Source organism: Dunckerocampus dactyliophorus, chromosome 4 (genome assembly GCF_027744805.1).
Source record: "Dunckerocampus dactyliophorus isolate RoL2022-P2 chromosome 4, RoL_Ddac_1.1, whole genome shotgun sequence".
In the NCBI taxonomy this organism is placed as follows: Eukaryota; Metazoa; Chordata; class Actinopteri; order Syngnathiformes; family Syngnathidae; genus Dunckerocampus; species Dunckerocampus dactyliophorus.
In genome coordinates, this window is record NC_072822.1 from 16,495,569 (window position 1) to 16,522,187 (window position 26,619).

Genomic DNA, 26,619 nt, shown 5'->3' on the forward strand with positions numbered 1-26,619 from the left:
CCCAATGACCCCCGGCCCGGTGGTTGGGGATCACTGATTTAGAGGAATACAATTAAACATGTTTTCGTTTCCATGTTTGCTTTTATTTCAGTCTCACTGAAAAACTAACACTCATATGAACAAGCACTGAATACAAAAGCATATTGAATGTATGTGGAAAAAATAAGTCAGCACACACAAAACAATCGAACAGCAGTATTGAAAGACTCCAGTGACGTGGATCCAAAAATAATGTGGAGTGACGCTGAACATGGCAGCAGACTGGATCTATGGATGCAAACACTAATACACTAGGTTCATGCATTCATGTTTCACACCAGCTTCTTCCAAACCAGAATAAGTCAAATGTGTGTGTGTGTGTGTGTGTGTGTGTGTGTGTGTAACGTCAGCACCAGCCTCCGTCACGCGCGGACAAAAGCAGGACTTCCTGTTCGCCGGCGCCTGCTGTGCTGCTACGGCAGTATATTATGTCATCCCGAGGACTAACTACTGCCTCTCATGCTTTCCTGAGAGAAACACATTTCCTGTCACTCCTTAACCTGTGGAACTAAAGGACCTCTCTCTCTGACTCTTGTCAAAAGTGGCAAAACAAAAAGTACATTCACAAGTATCATGCTAATAAGGCATTTCTGGGATGTCATCCTTTGTCTTCTGCTCATCCTGCCTCCGCGGAAGATGAATTTTTACACACTGTGCGTCCGTGACAAAGCATTCTTTATATTTATATATATATATATATACAAATATATACATAATTCTCCCTCGGCACAGCCAGTGGGTCAATGCACATCATGCTCATCATGATCATATAAAGTATCCTTACTCATAATAAAGAGGGCAGGCCGTTAGCTTACTATCAAAATAGAAATACGCCTGTCAAATATGTCCTCGTCTGTCTCACATAAGCTTGCTTGGAGCAAAAATGACTCAGCTTTCATCTTTGGATCAATCTGTTTCCCAAGCTGGAGAAACACGAGGATTGTTTTGGTCCACTAGAACATATAATTCATTAAGTCCTGATTGATCGGGGACGACACACCCACTCACGCTCCAGGTGTGCCTGCCTGCTGGCCAATGAGGGGGTCCCCGCCGTCCACTTCCTCCTGCACCGGGGTGGTCTCGTGCGTGGCGGTGACCACGATAGTGTTTTCGTCGACCAGCTCGCACGTGGGGTTGGAGAAGGCCGACAGGGGGAGGGTGATCCTCTGCATCTCTCGCTCGTACACTCGCTGCTCATGCTGCTTCTTCAGATCCCGGCCCCTGCGCGCGCGCACACACACACACACACACACATTTAATCATACACATCTGGACTCTTACTAGAGCTCATTTTGAATAATATACAGTATATAACTATACTCATATTTGTGTACACAGTGTTGTGCAAAAGTCTTAGGCCACCATTAGTGGCAAAAACTAAACTGTATGCAAAATTAAATGTCTGAAATTAAATGAAATTTTTTTTTTACTCAAGATATTTTTTCTGAATATGTTTGACCAGTGGTTCTCAATTAGATTCTGCCACTAGGACAGCGTTTTTTGGGGGGTTTTTACGCCCACAACCGCCCTCCCAAGTTTTAGCTTGGCGTGGACTACGGTCGCAACAGTAACCCATGTTTTTAGTATGGATTTTTTTTAGGGATTATTGTGCCTGTTGTGAGATCATTCAAACCTGCAATAAAAGCTGGTGTGTCTCACCGAACATTACGGTAACATTAGTGACACCTAGTGACCAGTATAGAATACTACATATCATCGCAATGTCTGATCGCATCTTCAGAATGCCTTATATTGGTATTTTAGTTCATTTAGCAATTTTTATGCTAGAAAATGCATAATTTATGAAAAAAAACCCAGCATTTTTTGTCTTTTTTTTTTACTAATACGTAATAGGCCGTATTCAACCACAAAACAGCCTGCAAGCTTGTCTTTTCTGTTGCCATATTATTTTGCTTTTTTAAAAGGAAATATGGGCCGCACGGTGGTCTAGTGGTTAGCACGTTGGCCAATACAGGAACAGCCTGGAGATTGGGAAGACCTGGGTTCGATTCTCCCCTTGGCATTTCTGTGTGGAGTTTGCATGTTCTCCCCGTGTGCGCGTGGGTTTTCTCCGGGTACTCCGGCTTCCTCCCACATTCCAAAAACATGCATTAATTGACGACTCTAAATTGTCCATAGGTATGAATGTGAGTGTGAATGGTTGTTTGTCTATATGTGCCCTGCGATTGGCTGGCGACCAGTCCAGGGTGTACCCCGCCTGTCGCCCGAAGTCAGCTGGGATAGGCTCCAGCATACCCCCGCAACCCTAATGAGGAAGAAGCAGTATAGAAAATGGATGGATGGAAAAGGAAATATATCTCAGATGTGAGTACATATTAAGATAGTGTCTGCTGGTTAGAAAAATATATTGTAAGTATTTTTGATCTAGTTTGCTTTCAGGTATTTTATCTTTCTTACATATGAGATTTTATTTTATTTTATTTTTTTTTAACTTCAAAACATGTTTTTGCCTATTTAACAAATGTTGTTGGGGGAGCCCTGAAGCAACTCTTCTAATTGCTACTTGTGCCTGATATTCATTGCAGGCATAAGTAGTGTTGTGTTGTTTTTACTTGCAGGGAACGGCGTGTGGCTCCAGGCGAGGCTCTGACACACATTAGCAAAATCTGAGCTGAATTTTAGAACACTATCATGAGAAAAACAACAGCCAGAAGGAGAGGCATGTTTTTCAGGAGTTTGTCTGATAAAACTACACTGACCAGCCTGCAGCGGAAATCAGGGACAGATGGCAAACGGGACGGAAGTGAGTAGGATCCAAACATGTGGGGTACAAGAAGAGCATTCTGCTCTTGTTTGTAGGAGGCATGTATTTGCGTGTGGGCCAGCGTGACATTCTCTCACTGTGGAGGAGGCCCATATGGACAGAAAGAGAAGGGCCATGCTGTCCTCACTCATAAAATAATGACATAATATCCTCCCCCTCCTCCGTCTAATTAATCAGGGGCTAAAAATAGAAAACAAACACACTGTTAATCCACTAGCCAATAGAACAGAGTCCCAGCTCGTGTCCTCTCCGTTCTCTGAACCTCTCTACACCGTCCCTCTTTTCCACAAGTTTCAAATGAGAAAGCTTTCAAAAGGATACTTGCATTTCCTGCCAGCCCCTCCAGCCTGTTCCTTGTGGGAGTTGTGTTGGAAGCATCGCGTGCATGTTCAACAACCCAGACAATCATGGCGCAATGTGCAATAACAGCTGACGCCCCGCTACACACTGCACCATTATACCGTCGTCCCTCACTACATCGCCATTGGAACATCGCTCCCTCACTCTATCGCGGTTTTTACAAAATTAATTAATAAATGATCGCTGTTTCGTGGTTGACTACGACCTATTAGTAAAAAAAAATACACATATTGAAGCAAATTGTATGTATTTTTCCCCAAATGAAGCATTTTCACACATAAAAACGGCTAAGTGAACGGTGAATGGTGAAGACCACCATTGAACTTGTGGCTGTAGTATTCTACATCGGTCACTGGGTGTCAGTAACAGTCCGGTGAGACAAGCGTCAGACTTGATCACCAGGACAACATGCTTTTATTGCTCGTTTAAATGAACTCACAACAGGCACAATAAGAATAATCAGAATCACAACACGGGCTACTGACAAGCTAAAACTCAACTCTGAATCCCATTCTGCTCCCCTACAAGGTAAACTGTATAAAATGGCTTATTTTCTGTGATTATGTCTACTATATTGGGTAATACCAATGTAAAAGTGACTATAGGGGTGTTATTTCATGTCTAGAGGGCTCTATTCGTGTTAAAAGTGGTATTTAGAAGGTCGTGAACAGGTTTTGTGTGCCATAACTACAAAAAATACTCCAATTATCTGGAACCAATTAACCGTGATAAAGGAGGGATGACTATAGAAGTGAGAGCAAATGTAACGGATCACAGCAAGATGCTTCTTTAACATCAACAGTTGCCTCTGTTGTCTAATTCTTCCTTAAAGAGATAGTTTCTGATGTTTTGACATGAAGTTGTATGGCATCCCCATCAGCATTGTAGTCCAATAACAGCGACTTACCCCCCTACTTGTCTCCTAAGTCTCCTAAGTCTCCTAAGGTTCAATTAAGTAAAGAGTTTGGCTTCTCAAAACAATATGCGTTCAAAATATTAAAACATTTGCATCACAAAAATGCCTTCTCAGAAAACTCAAACCTCACAAAACGCTTGCCGTTATATCCGTCTCCCGCCTGGACTGGACTGGATTTAAGGGACCAAGTGGGGGGTAAGTCGCTGTTATTGGACTACACTGCCGATGGGGATGTCCTACAACTTCATGTAAAAAAATCCCAACTATCCCTTTAATGCTCTTATTTTATTAAACGCTGACCTTTTATAGAAGTATCCGAAGGTAATGCCCGCCCCCAGAACGATTATGACGGCCATCATGACGATGCCGAGGGCGTAGCCTGCAAACAACATTCACCAGCAGCAAGTTAGGTGTCGATAAATGTCACCATGGATATTTTCAGCAGGCTGGACACATACCAAGCGGGCCCATATCCTTTTTCTTTTTGGGTCCGGTGCGCACTCGTTGGCTGATTCCCATCACTGGCTGCACGGCGGCAGCTTCTCCAGAAGAGGAGTCTGTGGAACGGGTCGCTGCTGCTGTTGGGTAGGCCGATTCCACCTTGGCTGCCTGGGTGGAGGTGAGCTCTGCAAACACAGTGACACACATCAGCACAGTTAATTACTTTTACAGCTTGGACATCTGCCAGCGCATGATAGACACTGCTTATCCATTCGCCAAATCAATTATCTAACATTGCTACCGCGTTTCTGTCCATTGTCAAAGGTATATTTCACCAATACATGCAGACAGTTGTTCAATCTGTTGTGTCAAATTCATTATTAAGCACCTACAGCGTAACCTCCAAAGTTGAATGCCCTCAAGTTCAAATCTGGGGTAAAAACAGCCTCAAAAATTGTACAAAATCTGCATCTAAACTAGGGGTGTCAAAACTTTTTCCACCAAGGGCCGCATACTGTAAAAATCAAAAGACGCAGGGGGGCACTGATATTTATTAGTATCAACATTCTTCACATTCCGCCTTTTGCTCTGCTTTTCCAGGGCCGCACTTTGGACATCCCAGATTTAAAAGGATTCACTCCGCAAATCTTTGTGTTTTTTTTTTTTTTCCCAGGAGTGGGGGGCGTTACCGCAGAATTGAGCAGTGATGGAGGAACAGGGTGATGATAACCATAGAACTGCAAATGGACCACAGCCATACATGGATGAAGTGACATTAAGTTGACATCAATAATGATCTAAGCAGACAAGGTCTCTCCCCCCCAGGAACATGCAATAATCCTTTCCCCTGCGCATTGTGAGTGACAGGAAGAAAAGCTGTGACTCACTTTGTCATAGGGGTGTCAGAAGACATTCAGTTTACAAGACAAGACGATACACTAGATGGGGTCTATGAGAACGAGACAAGACGAGATTTTAACAGTACTTTTAAGAAAAGTACAATGAAAAAATATATGAAATACTGCAATCTACTAATATAATCTCTACTATGTTACACTCTTCTGCACTCTGTGTGTATGCTGCCGACCCTGCCTCCACACACACCGAGACTATGACTGACAAAAGGGCTCACTCCGTTCATGCCATAGTTTGATGGAACAAACGCACCAAGGTGCTGAATCCTCTTCCTATCTGTTTGGAGGCGGGAGATGAGGAAAACAGACAGGCATGCACATGGCAACGTATTGAGGCCGGCACATTTACAGAGTTCATTTTCATTTATTGTGTGATTAATTCATTTATTTATTATCGTCCCAGGCTTAGTGCCCACAAGAAATCTTGTCACGTTTAACCTTGCCAGATCTTGCGACACAAGCTTCATAATTATGTGGATGCCACACCACCTTACAGCAAGAAGAATAGCATCGCTTTCGCTGCCATGGCAACCATTGATGTATTGTTGGAGCAGCCTGATATCTAATGACAAACTAAACGTGTACTTTGTCAGCATACTGTATGTTTCTGAACGTGGCTCTTTCTGTAGTGGGATTCAGGGAGTCGTCAAAATGATTCATTCCTGTCGCTGTAAAACCATTAAATGTATATCACACAACAAAATTACACCATCAGCATGTTGCCTTATTTTCTTTAGGTGACAACTGCAAGGCATTTATGTAATTTGATGTGCTTTTCTATTGAATCGGTTGACTGACGTGTGGAGATGAATAATGCACTTTGTGCCACATTAGACTGAATGGCATGTTTACATAATGTGTGTTTTCTAATTCCTGTTGATCCAATAACACGGCCCCCGAGGCACGTGCAGTGAGGAGAGCTTCTCCTGTTGACTTTTGTATGATTATAAATATTTCATAAAAAAAAAAAAACGGCTCGTGTGCTCTATAACTCGATCATAAGCAACAGATCATACATCTGCTCTTTAAGTTTCCCCCCCCACACCGGTTTCCTCTGCGAGCACAAAGTTGGCCGTTTACAAACTTGGCTTGAAGAACATGATGTCATAAAGCAGGGCAGCCAATAAGTTTCCGTCTCCAAGGTGAGAGAAGCAGCGTCCACCAATGAGCTGAGCTGAGAGGTGTGTCCAATGAAAACTTGTCTTGCAAGTGAACTTTGTGACACGTGACTGTGGGACTGTTATTGTTTGTTTGAGACGGGAAGAAAACCACGGGCAAATTAGACTGGCAGGGATTTAACCAAGTGACCTACTCATGAGAGAAATCTTGTTTACTTGCTCTTGGATTATTTAGGGTGAGAACCAGCGAGTCTTTGGCTGATCCAGCAGGCGTTTCAGCCAAGATGCCATCTTTTTGGTGTTTTTTTTTTTTTTTATGGTTGATTAATGAGGACATTTTGGGACCTGCACAAAAATGTCATCTCATTATTCCTCCACATATAACCTACTTTTAAGGATAAACTATTCAGTGTAGCTGCATTTTTAGGACGTTTTATGACATTTAGTGCAAATATTATCCATAATTCGCAAGGAAAGGAGATTAAAGGTTACCTTGGCATGCCTCAATGGAACAAAACTCTTTCTGGACCGTCCCATCCGGACCTGTAATGTAGCACCAAGGCCTCTCGGAGGAGTCTGGGTTTCGGCAGTAATTGTGATCTCCCACACCTACATGGAGGAGAAAAACAGCACTCTTTACTCCTGGCCCAATTAAAACACAGTACACTTGTCTCACTGTCTGTCTGTCTCTGTCCTGCTGTGGTGTCCCAATGCTGGACTCATTAATCATTCACACAACTTCATCACACAACAATGAGCATGAGGACAAAGACAAGATGAAGCAGCTGCTGCTTCTGCTGTGCAAAAAAAAAGCCAGTGAACACCATAAACACAAGCACTGCAAGAGTTTAGTATTAGTAGTAGCATTATTTACTTTTATGCTTAGCAATCTGTGTTTAATTTTTTTTTTTTTTTAAATGGCTACACAATTTCTGCATGAACATCAGGTGTTTACCTGTCTGTGAATCATACTGTGTAGAAGTGTTGGTCCAGATTAAACAAGTCAGGCCTGAAGAGGAGCTCTGTTTGTCCCCCCTGTAGTCCACTCCATTGGATCTAATGCAATCTGGAGAAAACAACATATGAGCTCAAACTGCAACGAAAAACAGGACAGAAAATATGTAGTGTATTCAAATTCCAGTTTAACATTGGAAAATGAAAGAACGCTTCTTACACATTTTGAAACACTAAAATATACATATATAAGTGCATTTACCTTTTTGGTCAGTGTTTGCCACGCTGCTGTCCACAAAGGCTGCACACAGGAGAACAACGTGCAGATGGAGAAACATCCTGCCTGTACTTGTAAAAAGGTGTAACTCTGGAGAAAGAGCCTGTGTTGAAGGACATCAAACACACTGCTCCCCTCGATTGTGAGTCCCAGCCGTTGTTTTTGTCCAGAGAGGAGCAGCTCTGTCGTCGTAAACAGCCTCCAGAGTGGGAGGAGGAGCTGTGCAGCATAAGGCAGCAGCAAGACACAGCTCCAGGTCCTAAAGCCTCACCAGGCTCTCTCTCAGACAGAAACACACACACGTTGAGGTATGCAGCCTTGAAAGAACAAACATGTCAATCACAACAGCCCCGTTGAAAAACGCATGCTTCATTTCACGTAATACCTGGTAGATTACCTTCCATATCTACAAATAGCTTTTCGTGTCCATCTAACTTTCACTTACTCATTGCTTTCCATTTATAATCCAAGTGCAGTTTTATTTGGCTTTCAAGTACTAGCTCAAGTGTCCACAGCCAGTCTTCCGTTGCTTCCTCGCCACCTCACGAGGCCTGTTTTTCCCACTCAACTAGAAAGAAAATAAAGGGCAGCTTGCATTCACCCCCCCTTCTCGCTCCTACATGTGTGCAGCCCACTCGTGACACACTCACTGTTCATCAGGTCACTTTTTTCCCTTTTTTTTTTTTTTAAACAGAAGCTGGGCAGTTTTTCAGGCTTGTGCAAACACAGCAGCATCTGTCTGCAGTGCATTCAAGGGGGGCAGAGGGCCTCGGCCAGTAGTGAAACCACAAGTTTAAAATCTGAAAACACACAGAGGCCACTGAAATACAACAGTACACAATGCTGTCGACTTGAGTTGCACAGTTGAGTCCATTTCTTTACCCCGTGTAGTTTTTCAGGTTTAAAAAGTGCAACTGATCTTTAGCTTTCTTATTCATGTGCCATAATCAATTTTGACTTTAACTCTAGGTTTGTTTTGGCCATTTTAACAAGTTCCTCTTTTATACTTGCACAGTTCAAAATGTCTGAAAACCAGTAGCAAGATGCAAAGCTTATTTAATCCTACCTTTTCTCCATGTCTAGTGTGTCGCCATTATCCAGAAGGGAGACAAAAGAGTAGAGAAAGTGCAGCAGTCGATTGATAGCTTTTGCAACGATGAAGGAAAGAACAGAATGAAAAGACAAAAAAGGTGTGTTTTAGAGTTTTTTTTGTGATACCCCTACTGAAGGGTACCAGTGACGTTGATCATGACCATGCAACAAGAAATGTAACCTATTGCAACAAACGGAAAGCAGTCTAGGTCCCTGTCATGGATGCTCAGTATTATGTATTATCTACAGTGGTAAACAATAAACAGAACAGAATGTGAACAGTGGTTCATAACTTTTTTTTTTTTTTTTTTTTACACTTGATGACAGTGAGGAATGTTAAAAAGTGCAATGCATGATGTCCCTATAACATTTGTCATTTTTTACGTTTTATGTTTAGGGTGAATATCATAGAAAATCCAATTATCTTCATTTTACACTTCAAATTTATTGAGATTATGAATTAGGATTGTTTATTGTTCAATCGCTTTGGGGGCTATAGTTTAACTGTAAATATTGAACTAAAAATAGCAACCTCTACACTTTATTAAATAACAGAATGCAAATAAATGTGCTTAGAAATGAATCCCATTCCTATGGACTCTTTACGATGACTCGATGGAAAACACTCCTTCATAGCCCCAGATGGTAAACATGTGCTTGAATGCATGCACACACACATACAGAAACCCAATAAAAGCACCTACTTGGCCTTGTTCCACGTTGCCATAGTTAGTCATTGAATTAAACAGGAGGCTCGAGAATGACGCTAAGCAAAGAAAGTAAAAACTTTTATTAATAGAAAAGCGACGGAACCTGAACTTTGCTTTCAAATTGCATACAATGCATTAAAAACAACCTGATAGCTGACTAATAAAGACTGCAAAGGTGAACACTCATGTTCCCTTCTGCTTCCCTACATGCACTGCACAGCAAAGGTGAATCCACCAATTGCATTTGTCTTCATGACTTTTAAAAGGCATAGATAAACAGGAGGTGTTAATAAGGCAACATCCTTTAAAAAGTAAAAAGGAAATGCTTTTCATTTTTCCACTTTTACATAACTTTGTTTGGCAAATGAAACAATATTCTGACTCATCACAGTGAATCACTGTCAAAAACATAATTTAGTTAAAAGCGAACAACAACATGCACCACTTCCGTCTGTCTGTGTTAGTCATAAATCACACCCACCTCAAACTGAAGCGGCAATGGGGTGATGATGTAAGACTTGTCAACAAGCGCCCACCCTCTATCACAGACAAAGTCCATCATCTTCAGCACTCATGTGGTTGGGAAATGGACACTCATCCTGGCAGAAAGCCTCTAATGGAGTATTCAAAGATCAACAATATTCCTCAGCTGGGCACAGAGCAGCCAGCCTTTCCTGATGCTCTGCAGCTACTGATGCTGAGACATGGTAAACAAGCACCACAGAACAAAAGTATAAAACTAGAATGCCACACGTTATCAAATGGGGAGGGGAAAAAAAAGTACAACACAACTGAATGTGTTCTTTCTTTCCCCCACTTTTCTCGTGTCGTGAAGGCAACTGAGGCAAAACAGAGTGCACTATTTGGCTGCAACCAGCAGAGGCGCTGCAGATTCAGTCTCAACATGACCTCATGAGATGTTGCGCGACAGCCACTTAGCACTTTGCTATGGTACCTACCTGGCATGGAAACAGGAGTTCAGTACATTCAGTGAGAGATTCTCCCATCCCTTCAAAAATAATATTTTGAAAAATTGATAGTTAATTTTCAACATTTTCATTTTCAAGTCTACATGTTGTCAGTAGCGCTGCCTATTGATGGAGATACTGAGGAGGACTGGCAATAAAGCCTGGAGCTCGATTTACTACTAAAAACAACAGCACAGCTGAGAGATGTTGTAAGGAACAATTTGTTGTCCTTGTGTGCAAACATTGCATAAATGCCTCCTCTGTGCATGGATAACATGAAGATGGAAGCAGTCATGAAGAAGAGTTCACCTGATACCTGTACAAGAGCAGTTTTTGCTTATTGAGAGTCTTTGTGTGACAGAGGCTTGTCTCCAGCCACAGCAGACATGAGAGCAGAGCTCAAGTAGACACCTTGCTGACTTAGACGACTGCAAACATCCTTTAAAGTCATCTGCAGAGCTGAGGGATCACAGAGGTGTTGCATATTGTCGCAAGTTTTCAACAGATGGAGGAGGAAGACGGTTCTGGTTAACAGGCCGTACAGGGTGCTGTGGAACTGGGGGTCCATGAGGAGAGTCAGCCTCTCAGCTAGAAAGAGAAGATTGTAATACAGCGCTCATTACCGCCGATATATTAGTTCCTGGACCATCCAGTCACTGTTCATGCAGTCTTTGGGCAGTCATGGTCCATGTCAAACTGATTGGTTGTGATCTTGTGTGCACAGTCGTCCCTCGCCACATCGTGCTTTGAATTTCACGGTTTCACACTATTATGTTTTTCCAAAATATATTATGTTTCGTTGACTATGGCTTATTATTAGTCAAAAATATGCACAGTTCAGCAAATTTTACATGTTTTGGCTTAAATTAAGCATTTTCAAGCATAAAACTGTATAATCAATTAAAAGACAAATACGCGGCATTCACAAAACACACTGAAAGGCACGTGCTATGTAGTACTCAACACTGGTCATTAGGTGTCAGTAATGTTACGCTCAGGAAAAACTGTCAGATGTGAAAACGGAACAAAGGAACACCACTCCCAATGCTAACATGTGTGAGTCTATATCATGTCTTATTTTCTATTATTATGTCTACTATATTGGCTAATATGAACGTAAAGGTGACTATATGGGTGTTACTTCATGTGCAGAGGGCTCTAATAATGTTAAAAACATATTTAGAAAGTCGTTAACAGGTTTATATGCTCCAATTACAAAAATATTTAATAAATAAGGAATCCTACTTCACAAAATTTCACTTATCACAGTTGGGTCTGGAACTGACTAACCGTGATAAACGAGGGATTACTGTACATACTAATTATTCTATGTAGTACACACAACCTGGAAAATACATGTTACCTTTAAGTGCAGTTTTTTGTTGTAGTTTTAGTTCATGTTTTTAACATTAAAATTATATGGGAACAGAAAGTGACTGAAAATAAATACACTATGTCTGACAACAACAATGTATTAAGGGTTATTTAGAATGCTCCTGCATTTGTTTAAGTGTAGGTGAAAGAAACTAAAAAGGCACAGAAGTAGTAGTAATGTAAAGTATTACAACAAGGTCAGCTACCTGGCTGGAGGTCTTTGCACAGTGCAAGGTTGCCTAGCAGTTGAGCAGTGTTCTCCTGTGCCCATGTGCTCAGGCTCTGCGCCAACACCAACGATTCGGAGTGTTTTTCCACCAAATGTAGGAGGTAGGGCATCACATGTGCAGAGATTACTGAAGGCTCTGCAAACACATTAGCATCATCTTGCTCATAGAGGCTGCCACACCTGAAGAAGACACCACATGATGGTTAACAACATCCAATCAAGTCTGTTGTGGATTTGCCCAGGTGACCCACCCAATGTCTGGAGCAGCCTCTCTCAGCACTGATCTCAGGTCAGAATGAGGCACGTGACACAGTAGCACCTCTAATACTCCTGGAGTTTTCCAGCATTCCTCCAGTAGCATGTCCAGCAGGAGCGGCACAGTCAGGTTGACCTGGGTTAGGTAGACACTCCTCTGGCCCCCTCCTTTGGTATGATGCAGTAAGGAGATGAAGGTGGCTGCTTTTGTCCTCACCAGCTGGCTTTGGTCCTGCAGGAAGTACAGGCCAGTGCTCAGCAACCTGCATAAGAGACATTTAACACTTGCTTTAAAGCATCAGCAGCATTAAAGCTTTAGTGTAAATCTGCTTGAAATTCAACAGTACCTGATGGTGATGGTTGGGGGAACACGGTTTTGGCTCATTAGAGGAAGGCCAGCTACACAGAGAGCTTCAGCACAAGCTACCCTCAGAACCTCAAGAGAATCGGGGGACCGATGAGACTCCAAGATATTACACCAGCGTTCGATCACTGAATCCCTAGAACTGTTATTTTTGTAGAGTCAGAGTTGGCAATAAAGTGAAGTAGTGAGATGATGAAATGTGTAAAAAAGAGAAGTCTGACCTCTGGGAAAGAAGGAGACTTGCACCATGCAGAGCCTGGGACAAGAACTCAGAACCGTCTCTCTGATCTTCCAGGTCCTTCAACAACAAATCCAGACACTCCAAGATAACTGGCTCCTCAAGAAAGGCTGGTGGAGGGAGAGAATCCCCTCTGGTTATCACTGCTACCAATGCTGCAAGGTGGGTCCTGCGGTACTCCACTACGGGGCTCAACAAGGCTTCCCTCAGACTGGACTGCAGATAAAGAAGGTGAGGAAAAAAAGGGGGGAAAAACACACTTTTTAGTATGTCAACAATCACTGTCAATGTGCTTCAACAGATAAAAACATATTTAATCTAATTAAAAGCCATTACTTTGATTAATATTTGGTGTTTTTGGCAAAGAGTCCAAGCCTCTTTATTTCTTAAGCAGTGGATGAATGACTACACTGTACATCTAATGTATCATAGTGGGATACAATAGTAACTTCAAACTGATACTTGTGATGTTATTTTTTGAAAAATATATTTCTAAAAAGAACCAAAAATGTCCAATGTCTTATAAAAGAAAGGACAACATCACAGCAGTTTTGACTATCTTTGCCCACTTGGTCTGCAGGTATGCACAATATTACCACAATAGCACAAATAAAGTGCAGACAGTTTGAGTAATACTAAGGATAGAATACACTGCATGCTAACTGTTTCATAGGCTAAAAGCAAAAAAATATATATTTGGATGACCTCACAATGTGTTCTTTTTATACTTTAAAACATAAAAACAGGTTATTAAAAGTTGCCAGCCCATAACTCACTTGCAACACACTCCGTATCAAATCTTTCAAGTGGGTTATCAGTGAAGTCTGGCTCTCCACCACCCACGTGACCAATGCCAGCTTTAGATCACAGCTCACCGCTGTAAAAGTTTCCCAGATGTCACACGCCCACTCGTGGTCTGTACATAGAAAATGGATGGCTTTTTGATGGAAGGAAGACAACCCAACCTGTAAAAAAAAGGAAAAATAATCAGCTCACTGTCCTGTATGGTAGGAATATAGACATTTTAAATAACTTATACATAAAATATACATACAGTATTCTCATGCGTTAATGTATTTGTGGCAGCCCGCCACAAATAAATATGGACCCCCACAAATAGATTTGGTGCAACCTGTTCACCCTAAACACATTATAATGGGACTATCTGTAAATGTAGCTTGTCGCTACCACTCCGTACTGTAGATGGCATCGTAACGCCGCTTCCTAACACACTTCCTATGCACCTGGTCTGCCAGACAATAAGAAGACGTAGCAAGAGAGTGTTGCCAATTTAGTGACTTTCTTGCTATATTTAGCAAGTACAGTCATGGAAAAAATTATTTTACCACCCTTGGAAATAAAAATGATGAAAATTAACAATCAACGTACATGTACAACATTTTTATTCTCTTTAAATTTGGTGGGTGCGGCTTATATTCAGGTGCGTTCAATAGTCCAGAATTTATGGTACATGGGGGTTGCCCACAGCTGCTACTGAGCATACATTTTGTCCAAATAATGGCTTTGTTTTTGTTATAAATAGCCGATTTGGATACAAAAAACAGCCAAATTTGTGTTAATGAATTGAAAATGTATGTTTTTAACAGAAGACCTATACTTACCACGCATTAATAAAAGTCACCTGCTTCAGTGGAAAAATCCAAAAGGAGCTGAGGTGAGCGCTAGCTTTGAACGCCAGGAAGACCGTCAAGGTCTTTTCCGTAAAACTGCTATTACCTACTGCTACTTCCACATTTCTCAACTGATTCACCTCATTCCAACATCAACTCATTCAACAAAGTCAGGACATTCATGCCATTAGCCACAGCTCAAAAATTCCCACATTTTTTCTTCCGGATCTAAAAAGTTCTAGCTACTTCCACATTTCTCAGTTCTAACATCAAAGCATTCAACTAATAATAATAATACATTGTATTTATAGGAAGCTTTTCAAAAACTCAAAGGCTTTACATGGCAAAAGCAAACAAACACAAGTGTAATAAATAGCAAAATAACAGTAGAAAGTGACAGCCAAAAAGCAGAGTTCAGAACAAACAGTTAAAACTGCATACAAAAGACCAGATTAAGAGATTGCAATGTCATGTAATTACTAAATATATCCGTTTTAAAGAGATTATCTGTGAAAAGCAGTGCGGAACAAGTGTGTTTTTAAGTTAGTCTTGAAAGTGGTAAGGTCAGCAGTGTTGTGTGTGTGTGGCAGAAGTGAGTTTCAAAGGGAGGGTGCGGCAACAGAGAAGGCTCTGTCACCCCAGGTTCGTCGCTTGGTCACAGGGACAGTCAGGAAGTTTGTATCTGAGGAGCAGAAGGTACAGGAAGGGGTGTAGGGATGCAAGTCTTTAAGGTAAGAGGGGGCCTGGTTGTGAAGTGCTTTGTGGGTGAGTAACAGGATTTAGAATTGTATACGGTAAGGGATAGGGAGCCAATGGAGGTTCTGAAGCACAGGGGTGATGTGTTCTCGTGAACAGGTACGGATGAGGAGGTAGGTGGCAGAGTTGCGAATGTACTGGCGTTTGTTAAGGGGTTGGTGGGTGTGCCATAAAGAATGCTATTACAGCAGTCAATGCGTGATGTGATGAATGAGTGAATGAGTGTTTCAGCTGCAGGGAAAGAGAGAGAGGGGCGAAGGCGGGCGATGTTCTTGAAGTGATTGCTTTAAGGTGAGTTTACAGTCAAAGATGACTCCAAGGTTCCGGCAATGGGGTGAGGGTGAGAGGGTGGCGTTGTCAAAGGAGAGTCGGACGTCTTTGGCTGTAGAAGTGAGGGAGTTGGGACCTATAATGAGGATGTCCGATTTGGTACAATTGAGTTTAGGGAAATGTGTTTGCATCCAGAAGCTAACACCAGAAAAGCAGTTTGAGAGGGTAGAGAGGGTCTGAGGGTCGATGCATTTAGTGGGCATGTAAAGTTGGATGTCATCGCCGTAACAGTGGAAACTGAGACCGTTGCAATGGATAATCTGACCAAGGGGGAGGAGCTAGAGGATGTAACATTAGCATGTTAGCACTGCTAGCATGCCAACATTAGCAATCTAAATATGTAGATAAACTAAATGTAGGACTAATTTTTATGGTGTAAATCACAATATGGGGGGGAACTATGGCGCTTGGCAGAGGTCTGCGCTCTCCGAGTGCTTTTCTAGTTGTAGTGCACCATTCTGAATAGACTGAAAAGTGGTTTAATTCCTCAAACCAGCACACTGTAAGTACTTAACACATCTAAACACTCCCAAATGTCACTCGTTCAAGGAGCAGTGCAGTTCTTCATCCACACACTCATACCTGATACAAGTCTTCATTAGTTCTTCTATATTGTTCAGATTTTATACTCGAGGGTTTTAAAGTGTTAAGCAGTCCCTTTCCTTATTTTTGATTCTCCGCCAAAGCAAGCTGGCATTACGGTTCAAAGGTTATGCAATCACAAACATGTGTACAGCAATTTTGTACAATAAGGTATCACACACCTGAAGTCCTTGTTGGGGTGCTCGAAGTTCACCAACGAGAATGTCAAAGAGCTTTGACAGAAAAGTCTCACAGCAGCATCTTCTCAGCAACTCCACCACCGTGACGTATGCCGCTCTCACCAAGGGACAGCGCTGGGCTCCAGTTGCAAGCCACACTGATGCCTCAATAGCGCTCACCGTTGCATGGAGCTCTGCTGGAGATGCACTGTGAGCAAAGACAAGTCAGGACCTCAATGACTGATCACTATGGCGAATGAATAATGCTTTCTTTTTAATGTCTCACCAGTCTGTGCTGAGAGCTCTGTCCAGGAGAGCTTTAATGTTCAGCAGCTGTCCGTGGAGCAGGTTGTGACAGCAGTGCTCTGGTGTGTGGGGCAACTGGGCTGTCAGCTTGATGAGGATGTTCACGTAGTCTGAGGGGGGAGTCATGGCGACCAGTGCCTTTGAGGCCATCACTCTCACACTGTAAATGGGACTGGCAGATAGCTGCAGTATAGGAGGCAGGAAGTCTGCCAATCCTCTGGTGAGATAAAAATGAAAGAAAATAAATCAGTTGACACACAAGCTGATGCTTGAAGATACACAAAAGTGAGAACTGATATTTGGTAGTAATTATGTAACGTTGTCAATTGTATTTTGTGCATGAGATTATTTTAGCAAGTGAACCTAATAAGGTTTCCACAAGTGTACCACTGTCATATAGTTTGATGCTGTGGTGCTGTTCAGAGTAAATAACAATATCTTACTCTGCTGAATCCTGGACTCCAGGCTGGAGTTGGGATAAAAGAGTAAGGATTGGATAGAGCGATGGCTGGAGGTGGAGCCTGGCATCCTCAGGACGACATTCTAGGTCACGAGCTGCCACTCTGAGCTCCTCAAGGAGGAAGGGCTGGAGTGTGGAGTAGTGGTGGAAGAAGGCGTAGGAGGACATGCAGTGTTTAGTTCCGCCCTCCTCACTGCTGGGTCTCTGACCAAGCATCCGTGAGCAAAGAGAACCTGGCAAAAACATTTAACATGAGCAGTCCAACATAAAAGCTCCATCACTTATGCAGACAAAATGTGTGCCATACTGTAAAGCTGCAGGGCTGCATTCCTCATGGCCCAGCAGGGAGAACTGAGCAGCGTGAGAGACAAAGTGGCTACAGTGGGGGCAAACCGGAGGATGGCAAAACCCAGGCCAGATCCACGTACTAGAGCCTGTAGCGTGTGAACCGCACACACCTGTGATGGAAAAGTAGAGTGTTATACACTACTAAGTGTTACAATTTGTCTTCGTAGTCAGAAAATACTTCTATCCTTGATGCAGTTCTGCTTATGCACCTGTGGGATGTCGAGCGTCTGGTCCCAGTTCTCGGGAAGGGGAGTTCTGGCTGTATCTAGTAAGGTTTTTACACTGTGTGCTAAGAGTGGCCGTGTTTTACTAGCCTCCTCTGCAGACAAGACACACAAGATGAGCATAGGCAGCCCTGCAGCTCGTCGAGTTACAGAGGCTGAACTAGGAGACTGCATGACTTGTAATCCCTGAGGCGATCAGAAAGAAACATTCAACGTGTGTGAGCCAGGATCTTCTGCTTTTATATGGGGAGCATACACGTGAGAATGTAGCATAACTCACTTGTTGGAGCATGTGAGCTGGTATATTCCTGAGCTCAGGATCACTGCTACCAAGTAGAGAGGAACAGAACCTGGTGAAGCCCACACAGCAACCCTCTACTGCCCCCTGGTGAACAAAAAAAAAAAGATTTAATTAAACTTTAGTGTAAGTGAAGCCAAAAGTTCAAATGTTTGTCTACACATTTTGGTATTTTTCCACATTCGCACTGCGTTTTCCAAAATTCTACTTCATTTTAGTTTGGATTTGTCACTTTTGACACCATAGAATCTGCTGTTATCTCCTATCTATGGTTATTAACGGGGATATAGACCATGTTAATAGTGTGGAAAAAACGTGTGTACATGAGGATATGAGATGAGGCAACTCTTGATGCAGACTTACCCAGTGACGGCATTTGAGGAGAATATTTTTGAAAATATCTGATGCTTTTCCTAGTTGTTGTTTTGTTAGAAAACACGTTCCAGGCTTAGATTCTGAGAGAATTCTCTCCACCAAAGAACCTAAAAGGATCCCTATTTCCTAACGAGCATGAAACAAATACACATGATCAAAGCCCAATCATACAAAAATGTCAAATTGTCACCAGGGTTGTGTGGTACTTTGAGTGAGACCCAGTAGCAGGTGAGGACAAGGCTGTGTTCTTCCGACAACAAGACACACTCGTCTCCTTGGTTCCCTTCAGATGAGTGTGCTATCAGAGCGCTAATGGCGTTCCCCATTTCACAAAATGATGGGGGAGCATCTAAGGGAGAAGACAGCAACTATTGCAGATAATGTGTCTTTGTGCTTTGAACTGAGCGTAAATCAGCATCTCTAGTGAAGATTACCACTTTCAGTATGCTGCTGTCCATGTAGCACACCCAGCAGGAGCAGTGAGATTTTCTCTAGCAAGCTCAGCACCTCAGTGGCCAGTTCAGGACCAAGTGAATCATAGATGCTGCAGGTGGCCTCCAACAAGCATCTCTGAAGGGTGCTAAGCACACCTTAAAACATAATTTATCACATACATAAACAACTGAAAGTCTCCAATGGGGAGTGTCTACTCCTGCGTCTGGACTCACCGTGTATAGGCTTGGTTCTGGCTGCGAGCATCAGGTCAGCCTTGGCTGCGAGGTAGTGGTCCTCAAGCTCCTTCATAAGAAATCTAATAAAACTGGAAGTCTGTATATTATGGCCACCACTGATACTGATGTCACTGTTTAATTTGCAGTGTTCAGGGAGGCCTTGCCATCTAAATGGAGAAAGTGCCATTTAAATATACATTTAAATGTATATACAGTAGTAGAGGGAAACATCTGCTTTTATAAATAATGGTCAGTTTTGACTGACACTGTCAGAGAGGAATTAACTGGGCTGCATCATACTGAGAGCTGTTTCTTATAATCTTGGGTTATTTACAAACATAAAATATTAGAAATACCTCTCAGTATGATGCTGTACAGTTCTATAACAATGCAAACTACATCCACAGCAATAAACATGCTGTGGTAGGTAAGTGTACATGGGCAAGGTAGTTGTGTTGGATTGACATACTTGTGATGGAGGACCCTCATCATTAATGCCCCCATTTGGGCCTGCTGGACCCGAGGACTGCACAAAAGCTTCTTCGTCCGAGCAAACAGAGCAGCAGCAATATCGTCAGGCAGAGCGGGCGGAAAAAACCTCACCAATAACCCAGCTGAAAGCTCTCGAATCTGAAAAGCAAACATTTATTTTGGTCATTTTCCACTGTGGAACAAATGTCGCTGAGGCTGGGGCAGCGCCACCTCGTTTGTGGAATCTTCCAAACAGCTGATGACAACCAGCAATTTTTCCCTGGAGAAGAAGTCCCACAGTCCTCTTAACCTGGCACAACGAATGAGACACCCCATGTTCACTGGAGGAAACAAATCGAGGGGACAGGATGTTATCAAATAAAATAATATAACCGTATTACTAATCATGTTTACAGATCACAGTGCCTCACACTGACCCGGTGGTTGTCCCTTCTTCTTGTTAGGGCTCCATGTGTCTGTGCAGGTTTCAAACAACGCAGACATCAACAGTAAGACGGTCTTCTTCCTCTGGTAGCTGTGTCCAGGTGTCAGATTGCAGCATGCAAGCTGACACAACCAGTCCACAAAACCTAAAAGAAAAAAATGTTTATAAAAAGAAAAATTAACAGCAGAGAACCTTCATGAGGTACACCTTCAGAATCCAATCACATCAAATACAACTTCCGAATTAAAATTCTGCTTTTTTTTTTTAAATGAAAGTTTCAATTTTGATTCACACTGTCAGAAGTGCCTCATTATTTTGTCTGATTTTGCAGTTTTACATAAGAGAAACAAAATATTACAGACACATTTAAGTATCAAGCGATGCTAGACAACATCACAGCAAGCTACCAGCACAGGACAGTCAAAGTCAGATTTATTTTTTCTATATGTACAAGACATACAAGAATTTATATGATGTCAATCACAGCTTATTACATTAGGAATAATTTTTATTAAAGAAAGTTTTTAAAAACAATTGTGTCAGTGCACGGTAGTAGCACGGTTGCCTCTTAGCCAAGTGGTTCCAGTTTTGAATGTTGGCTCAGACCTGTCTGTGTGGAGTCTGCAACTTCTCCACATACTTGCATCCTGGTCTTTGGGTTTTCTCCCACAGTCCAAAAACATGCATGTTAGTTAATTGGAGACTCTAAATTGTCCATAGGTGTGAATGTGAACAGTAGTCTGTCTATACAGTATATGCCCCGTGATTGACTGCAACCTCTCACCCAAATTCAGCTGGGATAGGCTCCAGCTTATCCGTGTTTTTGTAAAAACACTTTGAAAGTGTGAACCAAAATGTTGTAAAGGCAGCATTATTGAGTCAGCTTTTGTATCCAGTCAAGCTACAATCATGTTTAAAGATCTCACCTATTCCGTGGCCAAGAATTTCCTGTGAGCTTCCCATCTGGCTGGTGTGCTCCTTGCCCTTTTGTTGTTTGACCTGAGCCAAGCAGCCATCTCTAATCCGAACCAAAAATCTCCTCACTGCTGCTTGAAAATGTTGTCGAAAAAGTGAAGACTCAGAATTGAGATTCTGTGGAATGAAGGTCCTCATGATTGTCAGTTCTTCTACTGTTGGAGTCTCTTTGGTCTTGGGGCTACAGCACAGGAGATTGAGTGCAGCAAGTCGAATTTTGTCATCTGCAGACCCCAGAGCTAGTTGGAGGGTTTTCAAGGTGGAGTTCCCCTGCAGGGCCCAGGGGGAGCCTCCAGTCGTGGCCCGGTAGCTGCTCATGATGAAGGCCCAGGCACAGAGATGACCTGGGGAGAATGGGTCTAAGGAGGCCAGGAGCGGCTCCACAGCAGAAGGAAAGACTTGGAGGGTGGATGGCAGTAAGTGTGTGGAGCTATTGCTCTGAAGAAGAACTACATGTGACGTCAATGCTTCAAGAAGGACAGAAAGCCAACGTTTTGCCCAATGATTGGCCAGATCTGACTCTGACTTTGAAGAGTCACCACAAAGCTCTTTCCTCTGGTGTTGGATCAGACACTTGTAAAGTTCTGACGCACTTGGAGACAGATGATCATTCGACATACACTTCAGAAGATGATCTGGTAATTCAGCATACTGATCCAGCACCTGCTTGATGAAAGGGTCATTCATTCAAACACAGCCACACATTGACACTGCAATAATCATTCATGCTCACCTTGTCGGTCCCCAGATATGGTAGTAGAGCACTGAGGCGATGGTATTTGGCTCTGGATTCCCATGGGAGTTGGATAATTCGTTGCAGCAAAGTCTGGTAAAGAGGCTTTTCGGTGTCTCCAAACTCCTCACAGTCCACCTCATAGACGTCCAACAGGAGGCTAAAGGCAACACGGGCACAGTCTGACACACCTTCCACCTGACAGGGCACATGAAGACATGCACCACCCAGGAATCCTTCAAGCGTTATTCCATAATATGAAGGAAAAAGTGAGTGAATATGTGACAAGCATGGCAGATACTGTAGAAGCCTCAGATAAGTGGTAGAAGATAGATGGATGGATTGTAGATGGAAAAATATTCCACTTTGCTCCTAAAAGTAGGTTTGAGGGGTATACACCTCAAGAAATTCCAAAAGAAAATTGTAAATGACTGTAAGAAGTTGTGTTGCAGATATTAATGACAAATTTTCACCATTTAATTTGTTCTTACATTTGGAACATTATTCATATCTCTAAACTTTTCTAAAGGATGCTGGTAACTTCTAGCATAAATCAATAGAATATTTTAAATCAACAAAATTTTTATTACTGTTGGAGTATGAATAATTTTGTGCACAGGACTTTAGGTCGAGTGCAAAAAGGAATTTAAATATTCCATCCATCCATCCATTTTCCATGCCGCTTGTCCTCACTAGAGTTGCAGGGGTATGCTGGAGCCTATCCCAGCTGACTTTGGCCGAGAGGCAGGGTACACCCTGGACTGGTCGCCAGCCAATCGCAGGGCACATATAGACAAACAACCATTGTAATGAAAATATTGAAAACGTCTTACAATCTTTTGACACTTTCTTGTGTCATTTCCAGGTGAATTACACCCATACAATGAATAAAAGTGCACTTTTGCTCAACACTTGATTGAGCCTAACTGTATCACTTTATGATAGGGTGCAAATCTATACCATAAACAAAAAAACCTCTCTGACAGCAGCAATTAAAACTGAGCATTGTTATCCGCAAATGTTTCCTCTTCTATTTGATCTCATCTTGGGTTAGGTTAATTGGTGACTCTAAATTGTCCATAGGTATGAATGTGAGTGTGAATGGTTGTCTACCTACAGTATATGTGTCCTGGAATTGGCTGGCGACCAGTCTAGGGTGTACCCTGGCTATCGCCCGAAGTCAGCTGGAATAGGCTCAAGCATACCCCCGCGACCCTAATGAGGAGAAGCGGTATAGAAAATGGATGGATGAATGGATTTCTTATTATGGGAGTGCATGAAGATACAGTAATTGAAATAACTTTGTCTGATAAACTTTTACATACTGTACTACTTTGTTCAACTGCAACTCAAAATGATAAAATTAAAACAAACATAACAAATAATCTGAAATAATACCAATAGGACAATGTGACTCACTGGGCTTTCAGCATTGGTCCAGATAATAGAAATGAGCTGTTGCTGCAGGCTGCTGCAGTCAGGCAAGAGACGGCCACCTGTCATCTTCCAGATATCCTCCACACATTCTCTGACTTTCTTCAGCCATAGTGTGAACACTGCAAAGACATGTCATATTTGAACAGGTGACTTTTCCATGGAAGCATACAAATATGCTACCCGGATATGACTTACCCTCAAAAGCAAGGTAATGACAATCCAACTTCTCCTCACACAGCGCATAAAGCAGAGGAAGCAAAGCATCAAGTAATAGACAGCCCTGCAAAAACAACAGTTTGGTAAATAAAGCCAGTCAAGTGAAGTGGTTTTAGATATTTACCTCGGTTCCCTCCTCACATGAACTGAGTAAAATGTGAGATTGACAGCAGGTCAGGAGGCCCCTGCTCATTGCCAGCCGACCCACTCCGTCCGCCTCAGTGGGATGGCCCTGCACTTGAAGGGCACCCACTGTGAGCAGCCACGGCTCTGAGAAAAAATAACAAGATCCTGTCAGGAGCCTCTCGGCAGTCGCATGCACGTGAAGAATTCCAAGTTGAGATTTAGGCCCTGTCCACATGGGACCGTTCCTGGGATTTATTATTTTTTTTGTAAAAAAGTACGTCCACACTGTGCCGGATTAGTAAATATTTATATATTTTCAATGGGTGAAAAATAACGTTATACACAAAGCACAGGGATACTGCAAAGCTCACTTCTGGCTACATGATGACAATGGGGTAGCAACGGATCATTGAAGTCATGGTTTCTGAAAAACAGCAGTTTGGCTGTCTATATGTAAACGACAATAATATAATGAAAGGGAAATGATGTGGGAGTGGATTTTGTAACACCTCTTTACATAGCGAGTCCAAACAGCATTTATTAGTCCAGAGGTAGCGGTTCAGTACCTTCATGAAAGCCCTGCAAGACACTCCAGGCCGCGGCTCCAACAGAATTGCTGTCTGACGCCGTGTTGATGAGCATGGCCATAGCAGTCCCCGCCAAAAGACGAGTGTCCCTGTTGCTGCTCTGCAAGACAGACAACTGGGATGAAATAAATACACCACACAGCGTAACATACTGGACATTTCATTTGGTAAACCTGCACAATGCAATTAAATCAAATAAAAAAGCTGTATTAGATATACAGTGGATCCCCATATACTCACAAAAAATAAAAAATAAAATTCTCCCAGAAAATAGTTTTGTTCCACAGAAAACACATCTCATTCACCTGAGAAGGTAACAATTCATAAATGCATGATAATACAGGTAAAATGTACAGCTTACATGTACCAGCCCACAGTTTATACATTTTTATGTCCTTGAGCTTCACTGAAAATGCTTTTTTGCCAAGTGTGGCGCTGTCGCACTTTGTTGGGCGGAATTTGAACGCACCATAGCAGCGTGAAGTGAAACTTATATATAACTTTCTCCAATGCTGCTACTGCTTAAGAAATCCATCCGATCATCTTACATTATTATTCTCTAGTGGTGAGTATCTATACATTTTATGCTTTAACATTTTTTATTAAGTGTGTGAGGCATATTTGGGGTTTAAACCTGCATTGTGTTAGTCAACAATAGCAGAAGAGTTGGAGGAGGAGATTAGTGGGGTGAGCAGTGTGTCAAAAATTGCCTCAATGACTTGCGGATTTTCGCCATCCACTGGAGGGTCCAGAAAAAGAACACAAAAAACAGGGACTTTTTGTTTTTCACTAACACTGTCAGAGAGGTATTCATTGACCAATTACTTTATTATTGTAGTTTTCAGTGGTGAAGCTAAGTTTTGAAGCGAAGTCATGAAGCGAAATAGGGCAATCAAAACAGCAAAAGCAGACTTGATACAGTTCTTGTATTGGATTTCAATAGGTGTAGGTGTGGCATGGTGAGTGTCTTTAGGCTTTCAATAAGGGGCAAAAAATGTTATGAAGGACAAACCTGTCCGAGGATTATATCTGTAAGAGCCTGGAGGATCTTCTGAACTGCTGGGTTCCTCTTGTCCTTGTCCCATACTGCTGGAGCCACCTCTCTAGGCAATAGCTGAAATATTTGGAGGCAAACCTGCAGACATCACATACCAGGGATAAGATGATTAGACAATATGGAAGACATGGTTAGTGCACGTATCTCAAGGCAAACACAAAGCACACTAACCTTCACAGCAACGTAACACAGCGCCCCATCTCGAAGAGATTCTCGTTTCAGTATACAAGTGAATAACTCTGACACTTTGTTCACAAAAGAAGGGCAGAACTCTTGCCACACATCTCGGCCGACAACGCTGTCCTCCAGAAACATACAAGCTAGTGTTTAAAAAAAACAACAACAACAAAAAAAAAACTATGACCACTTGTACAGTGATACTCTGTTTTGAATGACACTGTACTGTCAAAGAGACATTAATCTAACAACGTTTATTAATGTGGTTGTTGTCTGGACTATTGCAAGCTACAAACACAATATACTAGAAATCCATGGTCGTAGACAAACAAAATGTATCAGGGGCATTTATGGTTATGATAATGTATTTGTACCGTCATTAATACAACAGCAACAACAGGTTATAATCTTAATTTGCAAGATATAATTTGGATCACTGCACTTTGTAGCACCATCTTAGGTCAACACCAACCTCTCCGAAGGTCTTCAAGCGTGAGTGTCTGAAAAAGGGGGGGGAAAAAAATAATTGCATGGATTGCATGGCATCAGCCTATTAAACTGAACGTTCCGAACCTGCTGAGAGACGACTATGGTGCTCAAACGAGCTTGTATCTCTTCAAACACTAGCTGATGGTCCACCTTTGCTAGGTGCTGTAACATCTACCAGGAAAAGAAGAGAAGAGTGCGATAAGTAAAATGAAATGTGTATAAAGCCATTGTTCAACATGTGACCTGGTCCACTTTTCTGCAGGCTGTGGAGATGTGGACCATCTGCAGCTGCAAGGATATAAGAAGTCTGACGAGAAGCTGGAGATGACCACGGTCGAGGACATCAAGCCTCACTTTTCTTAGGAGGTGGGCAGCCTCCTCCAACGTGCGCTCCTTGATTCTTTTTACACCGCTCCTGTTCATGTAAGGTATAATTCATTCGGTAAACTAATCTCCAGTGAAAATAATGTGTATACAAGGGCGGTAGTTCAAGCACAAACCTGGAGGACTCCGAAAGTTTATCGAAAAACAGCTCGAATGTTTGATTGTCATCTTGATAGGTTTGTTCATCGGCGATGACACAGTTTTGTAGACTTGCCAGAAGTTCATCAAATGACAGCATTTTTCCTGCCACAAATATCAGCAGTACCCATGGACAACTGTGACGTGCTCAATACGTCCAATTCTACTACTATTAGTTAGCTACCATTAG

At 42.3% G+C, this 26,619-nt stretch overlaps 2 protein-coding genes across 7 annotated transcripts; both read right to left on the reverse strand.

Moving 5' to 3' along the window:
• Positions 1 to 45: 45 nt before the first annotated feature.
• Positions 46 to 8,020, reverse strand: pik3ip1 (phosphoinositide-3-kinase interacting protein 1). The gene is made up of 6 exons (XM_054774163.1): positions 7,790 to 8,020; positions 7,529 to 7,639; positions 7,066 to 7,182; positions 4,559 to 4,726; positions 4,401 to 4,479; positions 46 to 1,260 (listed from the first exon to the last, which is right to left on the reverse strand). The coding sequence occupies exons 1-6, from the start codon at positions 7,863 to 7,865 to the stop codon at positions 1,044 to 1,046; spliced, it is 768 nt and encodes a 255-aa protein (XP_054630138.1). The 5' UTR covers positions 7,866 to 8,020; the 3' UTR covers positions 46 to 1,043.
• Positions 8,021 to 10,896: 2,876 nt separating this feature from the next.
• si:ch211-225b11.4 (thyroid adenoma-associated protein homolog) lies at positions 10,897 to 26,581 on the reverse strand. Of its 6 annotated transcripts, none has more exons than XM_054774157.1 (31): positions 26,408 to 26,581; positions 26,151 to 26,322; positions 25,992 to 26,078; positions 25,891 to 25,918; positions 25,413 to 25,561; positions 25,197 to 25,319; positions 24,164 to 24,284; positions 23,596 to 23,741; positions 23,451 to 23,535; positions 23,238 to 23,374; positions 21,819 to 22,016; positions 21,037 to 21,748; positions 20,103 to 20,255; positions 19,897 to 20,006; positions 19,664 to 19,824; positions 19,192 to 19,361; positions 18,958 to 19,113; positions 18,730 to 18,872; positions 18,512 to 18,649; positions 18,131 to 18,235; positions 17,836 to 18,036; positions 17,586 to 17,736; positions 17,262 to 17,511; positions 16,799 to 17,035; positions 16,516 to 16,720; positions 13,811 to 13,999; positions 13,018 to 13,250; positions 12,780 to 12,938; positions 12,429 to 12,695; positions 12,155 to 12,357; positions 10,897 to 11,162 (listed from the first exon to the last, which is right to left on the reverse strand). In XM_054774157.1, the coding sequence occupies exons 1-31, from the start codon at positions 26,527 to 26,529 to the stop codon at positions 10,912 to 10,914; spliced, it is 5,562 nt and encodes a 1,853-aa protein (XP_054630132.1). In that variant the 5' UTR covers positions 26,530 to 26,581; the 3' UTR covers positions 10,897 to 10,911. The 6 variants fall into 6 exon arrangements, with proteins under 6 accessions (XP_054630132.1, XP_054630133.1, XP_054630131.1 ...); XM_054774158.1 differs by having other exon boundaries at positions 13,910 to 13,999; positions 20,097 to 20,255; XM_054774156.1 differs by having other exon boundaries at positions 20,097 to 20,255.
• Positions 26,582 to 26,619: the final 38 nt, after the last annotated feature.

Coding starts and splice junctions, on each gene's coding strand:
- pik3ip1 (XM_054774163.1), bottom strand. CDS start 7,865: ATGTTTCTCCATCTGCACGTTGTTCTCCTGTGTGCAGCCTTTGTGGAC. Junction 4,480..4,558: donor AAAGGATATGGGCCCGCTTG/GTATGTGTCCAG, acceptor TGTTGTTTGCAG/GCTACGCCCTCGGCATCGTC. Junction 1,261..4,400: donor TTCGGATACTTCTATAAAAG/GTCAGCGTTTAA, acceptor GCGCGCGCGCAG/GGGCCGGGATCTGAAGAAGC.
- si:ch211-225b11.4 (XM_054774156.1), bottom strand. CDS start 26,529: ATGCTGTCATTTGATGAACTTCTGGCAAGTCTACAAAACTGTGTCATC. Junction 26,323..26,407: donor AAACTTTCGGAGTCCTCCAG/GTTTGTGCTTGA, acceptor TTACATGAACAG/GAGCGGTGTAAAAAGAATCA. Junction 21,749..21,818: donor CATATCTGGGGACCGACAAG/GTGAGCATGAAT, acceptor TTCATCAAGCAG/GTGCTGGATCAGTATGCTGA.